The 15,221-nt window shown below is 61.8% G+C and overlaps 1 protein-coding gene across 5 annotated transcripts in view; it reads left to right on the top strand.

The window, feature by feature from the left end:
• Window positions 1-15,221, top strand: part of stxbp4 (syntaxin binding protein 4) — a 260,949-nt gene that overhangs the window by 160,022 nt on the left and 85,706 nt on the right. For 4 of the 5 annotated variants that reach the window (XM_038777465.1, XM_038777464.1, XM_038777463.1 and 1 more), the window contains 2 exons: window positions 9,936-10,112; window positions 11,545-11,661. The exons of the other annotated variant lie outside the window; for it this stretch is intronic. In XM_038777465.1, coding sequence (XP_038633393.1) covers window positions 9,936-10,112; window positions 11,545-11,661 — 294 coding nt within the window. The remainder of the gene's footprint in view (window positions 1-9,935; window positions 10,113-11,544; window positions 11,662-15,221) is intronic. 5 annotated transcript variants of the gene reach the window in all.

Below are 15,221 nucleotides of genomic sequence, written 5' to 3'. Positions count from 1 at the left end.
TCACTGGAATAGCTGCGAGCGTGTGAAGCGGCTCCCTGTTGTACAGTCTTGAGTTCCCGGTTTCTCGCAGTACGCCTTGGGGGGAACGTTACTGCGTCCTATCTGCGAGGAGCACTAATGCACTGCCCTTTCCTGCCGCACTGTCACAGGGCAGTTACTGCTCAGAGACTTACATTGAGCAGGGAAACAAGCCATTCAACCCTGACCTGACGTCCGCCCAACTTCCAGCGACATACCCTTTTCTTTCTCCCTCCCTCCATCTGGTGATTTTCACGTTCTCACCACTCTCTGGGGCAGGGTTTCTCCTCAATTCCCTGCTGGATCCCTGGTGGCTGTCTTATATTCATGATCTAGTTTCAATGTTACAAGCAGAAATAACTTCCTCCTTCATCGGTATAAACATCTCCACCTGGTCACCTCTCAGCTGTCCCAGTGCTTCAGCCACCTCAGTGTTTCGTTGCTGACAGTTATTGGGCCCGGGCATCAGTTGCACCCCATTGCTCGTTGCACAGGAGATCTGAAGATGATTCAGATTCAGCAGTTCACAATTATTAAGAGTTTCAAACCAGCATAAATACACACTCGGAGCGGGATTCTCCGAATGCATCCGCACGCTGACCGGAGAATCCCACCCAAGGCCAATGGACTTCTGCGTTGTCCATGGCTCGCCCGTGGAATTCCTGCAGCGGGCAGAATGGGAGAATCCAGCCCATAGGCTGCTTTCCGGAATCAGGAGTCAGGTTAGATCACATGGCAATAATGTTCAAATAATGTGTCTTGTGACCAATATTTATCCCTCAATCAACATCATTAAAACAGGTTCTCTAATCATTAGCACATTGCTGTTTGTGGGATCTCGCTGGCTTCTCCCATCCTTCCCGGCTTCTCCCATCCTTCCCGGCTCCTCCCATCTTCTCCCGGCTTCTCCCATCCTTCCCTGCTTCTCCCATCAGCTCCCGGCTTTTCCCATCCTTCCTGGCTCCTCCCATCATCTCCCGGCTTCTCCCATCCTTCCCGGCTTCTCCCATCATCTCCCGGCTTCTCCCATCCTTCCCGGCTTTTCCCATCAGCTCCCAGCTTCTCCCATCCTTCCCGGCTTCTCCCATCATCTCCCGGCTTCTCCCATCCTTCCCGGCTTCTCCCATCATCTCCCGGCTTCTCCCATCCTTCCCGGCTTCTCCCATCCTTCCCAGCTTCTCCCATCCTTCCCGGCTTCTCCCATCAGCTCCCGGCTCCTCCCATCCTTCCCGGCTTCTCCCATCCTTCCCGGCTTCTCCCATCCTTCCCAGCTTCTCCCATCCTTCCCGGCTCCTCCCATTATCTCCCGGCTACTCCCATCCTTCCCGGCTTCTCCCATCAGCTCCCGGCTTCTCCCATCCTTCCCGGCTTCTCCCATCAGCTACCGGCTTCTCCCATCCTTCCCGGCTTCTCCCATCCTTCCCGGCTTCTCCCATCAGCTCCCGGCTTCTCCCATCCTTCCCGGCTTCTCCCATCCTTCCCGGCTTCTCCCATCCTTCCCGGCTCCTCCTGTCATCTCCCGGCTTCTCCCATCCTTCCCGGCTTTTCCCATCAGCTCACAGCTTCTCCCATCCTTCCCGGCTTCTCCCATCCTTCCCGGCTTCTCCCATCAGCTCCCGGCTTCTCCCATCCTTCCCGGCTTCTCCCATCCTTCCCAGCTTCTCCCATCCTTCCCGGCTCCTCCCATCATCTCCCGGCTTCTCCCATCATTCCCGGCTTCTCCCATCAGCTCCCAGCTTCTCCCATCCTTCCCGGCTTCTCCCATCAGCTCCCAGCTTCTCCCATCCTTCCCGGCTTCTCCCATCCTTCCCGGCTTCTCCCATCAGCTACCGGCTTCTCCCATCCTTCCCGGCTTCTCCCATCAGCTCCCGGCTTCTCCCATCCTTCCCGGCTTCTCCCATCCTTCCAGGCTCCTCCCATCCTTCCCGGCTTCTCCCATCCTTCCCAGCTTCTCCCATCCTTTCCGGCTTCTCCCATCCACTCCCGGCTTCTCCCATCATCTCCCGGCTTCTCCCATCCTTCCCGGTTTCTCCCATCAGCTCCCGGCTTCTCCCATCCTTCCCGGCTTCTCCCATCCTTCCCGGCTTCTCCCATCCTTCCCAGCTTCTCCAATCCTTCCCGGCTTCTCCCATCCTTCCCGGCTTCTCCCATCCTTCCCAGCTTCTTTCATCCTTCCCGGCTTCTCCCATCAGCTCCCGGCTTCTCCCATCCTTCCCGGCTTCTCCCATCCTCCCCGGCTTCTCCAATCCTTCCCCGGCTTCTCCCATCCTTCCCGGCTTCTCCCATCCACTCCCGGCTTCTCCCATCCTTCCCGGCTTCTCCCATCCTTCCCGGCTCCTCCCATCAGCTCCCGGCTTCTCCCATCAGCTCCCGGCTTCTCCCATCCTTCCCGGCTTCTCCTATCCTTCCCGGCTTCTCCCATCCACTCCCGGCTTCTCCCATCCTTCCCGGCTTCTCCCATCCTTCCCGGCTTCTCCCAGCCACTCCCGGCTGCTCCCATCAGCTCCCGGCTTCTCCCATCCTTCCCGGCTTCTCCCATCCACGCCCGGCTTCTCCCATCCACGCCCGGCTTCTCCCATCCTTCCCGGCTTCTCCCATCCGCTCCCGGCTTCTCCCATCCTTCCCGGCTTCTCCCATCCACGCCCGGCTTCCCCCATCCTTCCCGGCTTCTCCCATCCTTCCCGGCTTCTTCCATCAGCTCCCAGCTTCTCCCATCCTTCCCGGCTTCTCCCATCCTTCCCGGCTTCTCCCATCATTCCCGGCTTCTCCCATCGCTCCCGGCTTCTCCCATCCATCCCGGCTTCTCCCATCCTTCCCGGCTTCTCCCATCAGCTCCCAGCTTCTCCCATCCTTCCCGGCTTCTCCCATCGCTCCCGGCTTTTCCCATCCACTCCCGGCTTCTCCCATCCACTCCCGGCTTCTCCCATCCTTCCCGGCTTCTCCCATCCTCCCCGGCTTCTCCCATCAGCTCCCGGCTTCTCCCATCCTTCCCGGCTTCTCCCATCCTTCCCGGCTTCTCCCATCCACTCCCGGCTTCCCCCATCATTCCCGGCTTCTCCCATCCCTTCCCGGCTTCTCCCATCCACGCCTGGCTTCTCCCATCCTTCCCGGCTTCTCCCATCCTTCCTGGCTTCTCCCATCCTTCCCGGCTTCTCCCATCCGCTCCCGGCTTCTCCCATCCTTCCCCGGCTTCTCCCATCAGCTCCCGGCTTCTCCCATCCTTCCCGGCTTCTCCCATCCTCCCCGGCTTCTCCCATCCTTCCCTGCTTCTCCCATCCTTCCCGGTTTCTCCCATCCGCTCCCGGCTTCTCCCATCAGCTCCCGGCTTCTCCCATCCTTCCCGGTTTCTCCCATCCTTCCTGGCTTCTCCCATCCTTCCCGGTTTCTCCCATCCTTCCCGGCTTCTCCCATCCTTCCCGGCTTCTACCATCCTTCCCGGCTTCTCCCATCCTTCCCGGCTTCTCCCATCCTTCCCGGCTTCTACCATCCTTCCCGGCTTCTCCCATCCTTCCCGGCTTCTCCCATCCTTCCCGGCTTCTCCCACCAGAGTGGCATGAACCGCTCCGGTGTCGGGCCGCCCCAAAGGTGCGGAGATCTCCGCTCCTTTAGGGGCCAAGCCCTCAGATTGAGGGGCTAGGCCCGCGCCGGAGTGGTTGGCGCTCCGCCGGCTGGCAGGGAATGGCCTTTGGCGCCTCGCCAGCCAGGGCCGAAGGGACTTCGCCAGCCGGTGGAAGAGCGTCAGCGGCTGCTGACGTCATCCCCGCGCCTGCGCAGTGGAGGGGGTCACTTCCGCCTCCGCCATGGTGAAGGCAGAAGGAAAAGAGTGCCCTCGGCACAGGCCTGCCCGCCGATTGGTGGGCCCCGATCACGGGCCAGGCCACCATGGGGGCACCCCCCGGGGCCAGATCGCCCCCCCCCCCCAGGACCCTGGAGCCCTCCCGCGCCGCCTGCTAAGGTGGACGGTTTGATCCACGCCGGCGGGAGTGGCTTTACAGCGGCAGGACTTCGGCACATCAGCAGGCTGCTGGTCTCCAGTGCAGTGTTCCAGCAGGCTGCTGGTCTCCAGTGCAGTGTTCCAGCAGTCTGCGGGTCTCCAGTGCGGTGTTCCAGCAGGCTGCGGGTCTCCAGTGCGGTGTTCTAGCAGGCTGCTAGTCTCCAGTGCAGTGTTCCAGCAGGCTGCTGGTGTCCAGTGCAGTGTTCCAGCAAGCTGTTAGTCTCCAGTGCAGTGTTCCAGCAGGCTGCTGGTCTCCAGTGCAGTGTTCCAGCAGGCTGCTGGTGTCCAGTGCAGTGTTCCAGCAGTCTGCGGGTCTCCAGTGCGGTGTTCCAGCAGGCTGCGGGTCTCCAGTGCGGTGTTCCAGCAGGCTGCTGGTCTCCAGTGCAGTGTTCCAGCAGGCTGCTGGTGTCCAGTGCAGTGTTCCAGCAGGCTGCTGGTCTCCAGTGCAGTGTTCCAGCAGGCTGCTGGTCTCCAGTGCGGTGTTCCATCAGGCTGCTGGTCTCCAGTGCAGTGTTCCAGCAGGCTGCTGGTCTCCAGTGCAGTGCTCAGCTGGGATGTTGATCTCCGGTGCTGAGATCCTGAGTAGCTGAAGGGCGACTTGAGCGTTCAGTTTGTGTTCTGCTTCCCTTGCTGTGGGGTTAAAGGGACCAGACAACAGGAATCTGGAACATTCTGGTAGCATCTCCACGCCTTCCACTGAACAGGAGGGTTGTATTCCCACTTTAAACACACACCACAAATAGCTATTCTCGGAAATGAATGGACTGCGAGGGTAACTGATCCAACTCGTCCCTCACCGTGGTTAATGTGGAAGATTTAGCGTTCCAAAGAGAGTACAGAAGCTCCATGTGCTCCCACACAGGGTCTGCTGCCGTGATTTATCCACCATTCGTATAATGTGGATGTCTGTTTCCCCACTGAAGGTCAGGGGGCTTCTGATGGGGTTGTTTTGACATTAAAGTATGCTCTGCAGGAAGGAAGTGGGTAACTGAGTGATTTATTCAGATCCCACTCCATTCCCCCTCATGCAGCAAGACCTCCTCACTCTCTACTCCTCATCCATCAGAGGAAGGACCAAGATATCATCTCATTTTCCAAATTACTTTTTATGTTTCTCACACAAGGACATCCAAAGCCCCCCGAACACCAACACTTAATAGTTTCTCACCATTTTCAAAGATTTTCAGTTTTTCTATGTTCCTGCCTCACCCACATTATCCTCGTTCAGCTTCCTGTCCGGGCCCTTCCAGCATCTGGCCAGCCAGCGGGAGAGAGAGCAGGAGGGAGAGCGGGAGAGCGGGAGAGACAGCGGGAGAGAGAGTGGGAGAGACAGCGGGAGGGAGAGCAGGAGGGACAGCGGGAGAGACAGTGGGAGGGACAGCGGGAGGGACAGCGGGAGAGACAGCGGGAGGGAGAGCGGGAGAGAGAGCGGGAGGGAGAGCGGGAGGGACACCGGGAGGGACAGCGGGAGAGAGAACGGGAGAGCGGGAGGGAGAGCGGGAGAGACAGCGGGAGGGAGAGCGGGAGGGAGAGCGGGAGGGAGAGCGGGAGAGAGAGCGGGAGGGAGAGCGGGAGGGAGAGCGGGAGAGCGGGAGGGAGAGCGGGAGGGAGAGCGGGAGGGACAGCGGGAGAGACAGCGGGAGGGACAGCGGGAGAGAGAACGGGAGAGCGGGAGAGAGAGCGGGAGGGAGAGCGGGAGAGACAGCGGGAGGGAGAGCGGGAGGGAGAGCGGGAGAGACAGCGGGAGGGACAACGGGAGAGACAGCGGGAGGGAGAGCGGGAGGGACAGCGGGAGAGACAGCGGGAGGGAGAGCGGGAGAGACAGCGGGAGGGAGAGCGGGAGAGACAGCGGGAGAGACAGCGGGAGGGAGAGCGGGAGAGACAGCAGGACAGCGGGATAGACAGCGGGAGGGAGAGCGGGAGAGAGAGCGGGAGGGAGAGCTGGAGAGACAGTGGGAGGGACAGCGGGAGAGACAGTGGGAGGGACAGCGGGAGAGACAGCGGGAGGGACAGCGGGAGAGACAGCGGGAGGGACAGCGGGAGAGACAGCGGGAGTGACAGCGGGAGAGACAGCGGGAGGGGAGAGCGGGAGGGACAGCGGGAGGGACAGCGGGAGAGACAGCGGGAGGGACAGCGGGAGAGAGAACGGGAGGGAGAGCGGAGGGACAGCGGGAGAGACAGCGGGGGGACAACGGGAGAGACAGCGGGAGGGACAGCGGGGAGACAGCGGGGAGGGAGAGCGGGAGGGAGAGCGGGAGAGACAGCGGGAGGGACAGCGGGAGAGACAGCGGGAGGGACAACGGAGAGACAGCGGGAGGGAGAGCGGGAGGGACAGCGGGAGGGACAGCGGGAGAGACAGCGGGAGGGACAGCGGGAGGGGACAACGGGAGAGGGACAGCGGAGAGACAGCGGGAGAGACAGCGGGAGGGACAGCGGGAGGGACAGCGGAGGAGACAGCGGAGGACCGCGGGAGAGAACGCGGGAGGGGACCCGCGGGAGGGAGAGCGGGAGGGACAGCGGGAGAGACAGCGGGAGGGGACAGCGGAGGGACAACGGGAGAGACAGCGGGAGGGGAGAGCGGGAGAGACAGCGGGAGAGACAGCGGGAGAGACAGCGGGAGAGACAGCGGGAGAGACAGCGGGAGAGACAGCGGGAGAGACAGCGGGAGGGAACCGGGAGAGACAGCGGGAGGGACAGCGGGAGAGACAGCGGAAGAGACAGCGGAAGAGACAGCGGAAGAGACAGCGGGAGAGACAGCGGAAGAGACAGCGGGAGAGACAGCGGAAGAGACAGCGGAAGAGACAGCGGAGGGACAGCGGGAGAGGCAGCGGGAGGGACAGCGGGAGAGACAGCGGGAGGGACAGCGGGAGGGACAGCGGGAGGGCGTGAGAGACAGTGGGAGGGACAGCGGGAGGGACAGCGGGAGGGACAGCGGGAGAGGCAAGGGGAGGAACCGCGGGAGAGACAGCATGAGAGCGGGAGAGACAGCGGGAGGGACAGCGGGAGGGACCGCGAGAGAGACAGCGGGAGAGCGGGAGAGCCAGCGGGAGGGACAGCGGGAGGGACAGCGGGAGAGACAGCGGGAGGGAGAGCGGGAGTGAGCGGGAGTGACAGGGAGGGAGAGCCGGGAGAGGACCAGCGGGAGTGACAGCGGGAGGGACAGCGGGAGGAGGAGCGGGAGAGACAGCGGGAGAGACAGCGGGAGGGACAGCGGGCGAGAGAACGGGAAGAGCGGGAGAGAGAGCGGGAGGGAGAGCGGAGAGACAGCGGAGGGGAGAGCGGGAGAGACAGCGGGAGAGACAGCGGGAGGGAGAGCGGAGAGACAGCGGGAGTGACAGCGGGAGAGACAGCGGGAGGGAGAGCGGGAGGGACAGCGGGAGGGAGAGCGGGAGAGACAGGAGGGACAGCGGGAGGGACAGCGGGAGAGACAGCGGGAGGGACAGCGGGAGAGAGAACGGGAGGGAGAGCGGGAGGGACAGCGGGAGAGACAGCGGGAGGGACAACGGGAGAGACAGCGGGAGGGACAGCGGGAGAGACAGCGGGAGGGAGAGCGGGAGGGAGAGCGGGAGAGACAGCGGGAGGGACAGCGGGAGAGACAGCGGGAGGGACAACGGGAGAGACAGCGGGAGGGAGAGCGGGAGGGACAGCGGGAGGGACAGCGGGAGGGACAGCAGGAGAGACAGCGGGAGGGACAGCGGGAGGGACAACGGGAGAGGGACAGCGGGAGGGACAGCGGGAGAGACAGCGGGAGGGACAGCGGGAGGGACAGCGGGAGAGACAGCGGGAGGGACAGCGGGAGGGACAGCGGGAGAGACAGCGGGAGGGACAGCGGGAGGGAGAGCGGGAGGGACAGCGGGAGAGACAGCGGGAGGGACAGCGGGAGGGACAACGGGAGAGACAGCGGGAGGGAGAGCGGGAGAGACAGCGGGAGGGACAGCGGGAGAGACAGCGGGAGAGAGAGCGGGAGGGACAGCGGGAGAGACAGCGGGAGGGACAGCGGGAGGGACACCGGGAGGGACAGCGGGAGGGACAGCGGGAGAGACAGCGGGAGGGACAGCGGGAGGGACACCGGGAGGGACAGCGGGAGGGACAGCGGGAGAGACAGCGGGAGGAACAGCGGGAGGGACAGCGGGAGAGACAGCGGGAGGGACAGCGGGAGAGACAGCGGGAGGGACAGCGGGAGAGACAGCGGGAGGGACAGCGGGAGGGACCGCGAGAGAGACAGCGGGAGAGCGGGAGAGCGGGAGAGCCAGCGGGAGGGACAGCGGGAGAGACAGCGGGAGGGAGAGCGGGAGTGACAGCGGGAGGGAGAGCGGGAGAGACAGCGGGAGGGAGAGCGGGAGAGACAGCGGGAGGGACAGCGGGAGGGACAGCGGGAGGGAGAGCGGGAGAGACAGCGGGAGTGACAGCGGGAGGGAGAGCGGGAGAGACAGCGGGAGTGACAGCGGGAGGGACAGCGGGAGGGAGAGCGGGAGAGACAGCGGGAGTGACAGCGGGAGGGACAGCGGGAGAGACAGCGGGAGGGAGAGCGGGAGTGACAGCGGGAGTGACAGCGGGAGGGAGAGCGGGAGAGACAGCGGGAGGGAGAGCGGGAGAGACAGCGGGAGTGACAGCGGGAGGGACAGCGGGAGGGAGAGCGGGAGAGACAGCGGGAGTGACAGCGGGAGGGAGAGCGGGAGAGACAGCGGGAGTGACAGCGGGAGGGACAGCGGGAGGGAGAGCGGGAGAGGACAGCGGGAGTGACAGCGGGAGGGAGAGCGGGAGAGACAGCGGGAGTGACAGCGGGAGGGACAGCGGGAGGGAGAGCGGGAGAGACAGCGGGAGGGACAGCGGAGGGAGAGCGGGAGAGACAGCGGGAGTGACAGCGGGAGGGAGAGCGGGAGGGAGAGCGGGAGGGACAGCAGTAAGTCAGTGTGTGTGTCAGTCAGTCAGTGTGTGTGTCAGTCAGTCAGTGTGTGTGTCAGCCAGTCAGTGTGTGTGTCAGTCAGTGTGTGTATCAGTCAGTCTGTGTGTGTGTGTCAGTCAGTGTGTGTGTCAGTCAGTCAGTGTGTGTGTCAGTCAGTCAGTGTGTGTGTCAGTCAGTCAGTGTGTGTGTCAGTCAGCCAGTGTGTGTGTCAGTCAGCCAGTGTGTGTGTCAGTCAGTCAGTGTGTGTGTCAGTCAGTCAGTGTGTGTGTCAGTCAGTCAGTGTGTGTGTCAGTCAGTCAGTGTGTGTGTCAGTCAGTCAGTGTGTGTGTCAGTCAGCCAGTGTGTGTGTCAGTCAGTGTGTGTGTCAGTCAGTCAGTGTGTGTGTCAGTCAGTCAGTGTGTGTGTCAGTCAGTCAGTGTGTGTGTCAGTCAGCCAGTGTGTGTGTCAGTCAGCCAGTGTGTGTGTCAGTCAGTCAGTGTGTGTGTCAGTCAGTCAGTGTGTGTGTCAGTCAGTCAGTGTGTGTGTCAGTCAGTCAGTGTGTGTATCAGTCAGTCAGTGTGTGTATCAGTCAGTCAGTGTGTGTGTCAGTCAGTCAGTGTGCGTGTCAGTCAGTCAGTGTGTGTCAGTCAGTCAGTGTGCGTGTCAGTCAGTCAGTGTGTGTATCAGTCAGTCAGTGTGTGTGTCAGTCAGTGTGTGTGTGTATCAGTCAGTCAGTGTGTGTATCAGTCAGTCAGTGTGTGTGTCAGTCAGTCAGTGTGTGTGTCAGTCAGTGTGTGTATCAGTCAGTCTGTGTGTGTGTGTCAGTCAGTCAGTGTGTGTATCAGTCAGTCAGTGTGTGTGTCAGTCAGTCAGTGTGTGTGTCAGTCAGTCAGTGTGTGTGTCAGTCAGTCAATGTGTGTGTCAGTCAGTCAGTGTGTGTGTCAGTCAGTCAGTGTGTGTGTCAGTCAGTGCTTGTTCTATTTTAATTGCCACCAGCTCTCACACCTTGCGCCCAATCGTTCTCTTGCTTTGCCGCAGGGAGGTAAAAGTGCAGTTGAAGAGTGCCGTGCGCTGCGGAGCAGAATCCACCTCGCTGAAGCAGCACAGCGGCAGGCACATGGCATGGAGATGGACTATGAGGAGGTGGTGCGGCTGCTGGAGGCTGAGATTACAGAGCTCAAAGCTCAGCTGGCGGATCAGCATGGGCCGACCAAGGCAAGACCCGATGTCATCCCTTGTTACCGTGGCAACGCAGTGGTCATCGTGCCACATTCTGTACATGTTAAGTGCTTCCCCATTGCAGTAAAGTAGGTCAGAGCCTGTCAGAGTACTACCCAGCTATTCAGAGGAAATCAAGCAAGAGACTGGATGTGACGGCTCCATCACTTGAGTGAGTTATTAACACAAGGGCAAGTGAGCAGTAGCCTAACTGGGTCATTCCCTACCCAGCCTTCCAAACTAATCACAAACGGCTTTGTCGCCTTCTTTCCTGCCAGTTAAAGGAGCTTCAACCCCCTCTGAGCTCCTGGAGTGGGGCCTCATGGGTCAGGCGTGACGCCGTTTTTAATCCATGTTCTCCATAAAGTGCAGGCGCGGAACAATCCGGTTTTATTTACTTCCCTGCGGGTGTCAGCGTCGGGGGGCCCAGCATTTATTACACATCTATTCCCAGACCAGACAAAGAACAAAGACAAGTACAGCACAGGGAACAGGCCCTTCGGCCCTCCAGGCCTGCGCCCACCATGCTGCCCGTCTAAACTAAAACCTTCTACACTTCCTGGGTCCGTATCCCTCTATTCCCATCCTTAAATCTCACTGTCGTTATGTGACATTTAAGGGACGTCACAGACGGAAGTGTTCGGGCCACATCGCCAAAGTCCAGCTGCGGACCTGCTGTGTGAGGAGCTGGATGCCTGTCAATGGCTCACTGGGCCATTTGCAGAGTTAGACAGGCTGGTGTGAGACTGGAGTCCCAGATAGGCCCAGACCGGGTTGGGGGGGGGCAGCATTCCTTTACCCCTGAAGGACAGGAGTCAGCCTGTTCGGTTTTTCCGCAGCCTAATCCCTTTTTACTGATGTCCATTTTCCCAGAATGTTTTGAGCGAGTTCCCTGCCCCTTCCAAACTGCCTCAGATCGGGAGGCATTGCTTCCTCGCTCAGTGAACCGTCTCCCAGCAAAGGAAGCACCGAATGGGCCTTCCAGCCTTGGGCCGGATATCCTGTCCCGGGGTTTTATGAGGAAATGACTAAGGAGCGTGGAAAATGCATGCCTAATCATGCAATCAACTGCTCCTTCCAAGGAGATGTTACACCAGGATCTGCGCCCACTTCAGTGTTAAATTTACCCTTTCATTCCACTTCTGGAGATTGCCGCTTCGTTGCAGGTTCAGCGACTGATGGCAGTGTGGAGGTACACACACGGGGACACGTGCCCCAGTTAACTTGCTCTCCCACTGTGAGACGGGGGCGATGCTAAAATGAACGACACAACATGGCTGGGTTAGAGGGGCAGAAAAGAGAGACAGCTCCTGGAAAGAGTTTCTGAATGGATTTCACTATTAAAGTGTGGATTGTACGGGTGGTTTAGAAACAATGGCGGCAGTAACAGGAGATAAATTGACGGTTTTAACAGGTGCCTTTTCAACAGGATGATAGCCACGACCTGCGAAAGCGAATTGCTGTTCTCGATTGTCAGCTACGGAAATCAGAGGCAGCGAGGAAAACCTTCGAAGTGTCCACTGAGAAACTGCTGCAGTTTGTGGAGGTACAGCTTGTACATACACCCCAGGATTATCATTACAGACACCCCAGGACAATCATTACAGACACCCCAGGATTATCATTACAGACATCCCAGGATTATCATTACAGACACCCCAGGATTATCATTACAGACACCCCAGGATTATCATTACATACACCCCAGGATTATCATTACATACACCCCAGGATTATCATTACATACACCCCAGGACAATCATTACAGACACCCCAGGATTATCATTACATACACCCCAGGATTATCATTACATACACCCCAGGATTATCATTACATACACCCCAGGACAATCATTACAGACACCCCAGGATTATCATTACATACACCCCAGGATTATCATTACATACACCCCAGGATTATCATTACATACACCCCAGGACAATCATTACAGACACCCCAGGATTATCATTACATACACCCCAGGATTATCATTACAGACACCCCAGGATTCTCATTACATACACCCCAGGATTATCATTACATACACCCCAGGATTATCATTACAGACACCCCAGGATTATCATTACAGACACCCCAGGATTCTCATTACATACACCCCAGGATTATCATTACATACACCCCAGGATTATCATTACATACACCCCAGGATTATCATTACAGACACCCCAGGATTATCATTACAGACACCCCAGGACAATCATTACATACACCCCAGGATTATCATTACATACACCCCAGGATTATCATTACATACACCCCAGGATTATCATTACAGACACCCCAGGATTATCATTACAGACACCCCAGGACAATCATTACATACACCCCAGGATTATCATTACATACACCCCAGGATTATCATTACAGACACCCCAGGATTCTCATTACAGACACCCCAGGATTATCATTACAGACACCCCAGGATTATCATTACAGACACCCCAGGATTCTCATTACATACACCCCAGGATTATCATTACATACACCCCAGGATTATCATTACATACACCCCAGGACAATCATTACAGACACCCCAGGACAATCATTACAGACACCCCAGGATTATCATTACAGACACCCCAGGATTATCATTACATCCAGCACCATCACAGTTGGGGATTGCCGATCCGTGGGTAGGTGGGACATTATTCGGGACGGGAGGCACTGAGGTGGGTGGTCCGGGGCGCGTGTGCTGGCCAAAGGGGGGGATTACTTTTGCGGGCGGCATCCGCCATGAAGCACAGCGTGGCCACGGACACAGCAATTCTCCAGGCTGTATGTACAGTTAGAGCTGGGGGCACTACCCTGCCTTCCTGCTAGCCCACAGCAAAATGGGAAATCCCGCCTGTTTTCCACCAGTTTTCCTGGCATCTTCAAATCAGAGACTCCAGCCCCATGTTGTGGTCCAATGCTTGCAGAGATATCGAGGTTTGTGCCCAGTGCCAGCGGGTCCTCTCAAAACCGTCATTAGCATGGATTTCGATATTAGCGCCTTGGACACAATAAGCTCCACTCTTCCATAAAGCTCGTTTTGGGAGCGTTTCGTGGGGTGTTTCTCGCTGCTGATATTAAACCGCACTTTGCCCTGGCAATGCGACCCAGACTCCTTGGCAGTGCAGGGCGGTACAGCCAGCGTGCCCAGGTGGCAGCGTGCCCAGGTGGCAGCGTGCCCAGGTGGCAGCGTGCCCAGGTGGCAGCGTGCCCAGGCGGCAGCGTGCCCAGGCGGCAGAGGGCCCAGGCGGCAGAGGGCCCAGGTGGCAGCGTGCCCAAGCGGCAGCGTGCCCAGGTGGCAGCGTGCCCAGGCGGCAGCGTGCCCAGGCGGCAGCGTGCCCAGGCGGCAGCGTGCCCAGGCAGCAGCGTGCCCAGGCGGCAGCGTGCCCAGGCGGCAGAGGGCCCAGGCAGCAGCGTGCCCAGGCGGCAGCGTGCCCAGGCGGCAGAGGGCCCAGGCGGCAGCGTGCCCAGGTGGCAGAGGGCCCAGGTGGCAGCGTGCCCAGGTGGCAGAGGGCCCAGGTGGCAGCGTGCCCAGGCGACAGCGTGCCCAGGCGGCAGAGGGCCCAGGCGGCAGCGTGCCCAGGCGGCAGCGGGCCCAGGCGGCAGCGGGCCCAGGCGGCAGCGTGCCCAGGCGGCAGCGTGCCCAGGTGGCAGCGTGCCCAGGCGGCAGAGGGCCCAGGCGGCAGCGTGCCCAGGCGGCAGCGTGCCCAGGTGGCAGCGTGCCCAGGCGGCAGAGGGCCCAGGCGGCAGAGGGCCCAGGCGGCAGCGTGCCCAGGCGGCAGCGTGCCCAGGCGGCAGCGTGCCCAGGCGGCAGCGTGCCCAGGTGGCAGCGTGCCCAGGCGGCAGCGGGCCCAGGTGGCAGAGGGCCCAGGCGGCAGCGTGCCCAGGCGGCAGCGTGCCCAGGCGGCAGAGGGCCCAGGCGGCAGAGGGCCCAGGCGGCAGAGGGCCCAGGCGGCAGAGGGCCCAGGCGGCAGAGGGCCCAGGCGGCAGAGGGCCCAGGCGGCAGCGTGCCCAGGTGGCAGCGTGCCCAGGCGGCAGCGTGCCCAGGTGGCAGCGTGCCCAGGTGGCAGCGGGCCCACGCGGCAGCGTGCCCAGGCGGCAGCGTGCCCAGGTGGCAGCGTGCCCAGGTGGCAGCATGCCCAGGCGGCAGCGTGCCCAGGCGGCAGCGGGCCCACGCGGCAGCGTGCCCAGGCGGCAGCGTGCCCAGGTGGCAGCGTGCCCAGGCGGCAGCGTGCCCAGGCGGCAGCGTGCCCAGGCGGCAGCGTGCCCAGGCGGCAGAGGGCCCAGGCGGCAGCGTGCCCAGGCGGCAGCGTGCCCAGGCGGCAGCGTGCAAAGGCGGCAGCGTGCCCAGGCGGCAGCGTGCCCAGGCGGCAGCGTGCCCAGGCGGCAGCGTGCCCAGGCGGCAGCGTGCCCAGGCGGCAGCGTGCCCAGGCGGCAGCGTGCCCAGGTGGCAGCGTGCCCAGGTGGCAGCGTGCCCAGGTGGCAGCGTGCCCAGGTGGCAGCGTGCCCAGGCGGCAGAGGGCCCAGGCGGCAGAGGGCCCAGGCGGCAGAGGGCCCAGGCGGCAGAGGGCCCAGGCGGCAGAGGGCCCAGGCGGCAGAGGGCCCAGGTGGCAGCGTGCCCAGGTGGCAGCGTGCCCAGGCGGCAGAGGGCCCAGGTGGCAGAGGGCCCAGGCGGCAGAGGGCCCAGGCGGCAGAGGGCCCAGGCGGCAGAGGGCCCAGGCGGCAGAGGGCCCAGGCGGCAGCGTGCCCAGGTGGCAGCGTGCCCAGGCGGCAGAGGGCCCAGGTGGCAGCGTGCCCAGGTGGCAGAGGGCCCAGGCGGCAGAGGGCCCAGGCGGCAGAGGGCCCAGGCGGCAGCGTGCCCAGGCGGCAGAGGGCCCAGGCGGCAGAGGGCCCAGGTGGCAGCGTGCCCAGGCGGCAGCGTGCCCATGCGGCAGAGGGCCCAGGCGGCAGCGTGCCCAGGCGGCAGCGTGCCCAGGCGGCAGAGGGCCCAGGCGGCAGAGGGCCCAGGCGGCAGAGGGCCCAGGTGGCAGCGTGCCCAGGCGGCAGCGTGCCCAGGCGGCAGCGTGCCCAGGCGGCAGCGTGCCCAGGCGGGC

Source organism: Scyliorhinus canicula, chromosome 18, assembly GCF_902713615.1.
Source record: "Scyliorhinus canicula chromosome 18, sScyCan1.1, whole genome shotgun sequence".
In the NCBI taxonomy this organism is placed as follows: Eukaryota; Metazoa; Chordata; class Chondrichthyes; order Carcharhiniformes; family Scyliorhinidae; genus Scyliorhinus; species Scyliorhinus canicula.
Note: the sequence above shows the minus strand (reverse complement) of the source record. Positions and strands in the feature narration are given on the sequence as shown.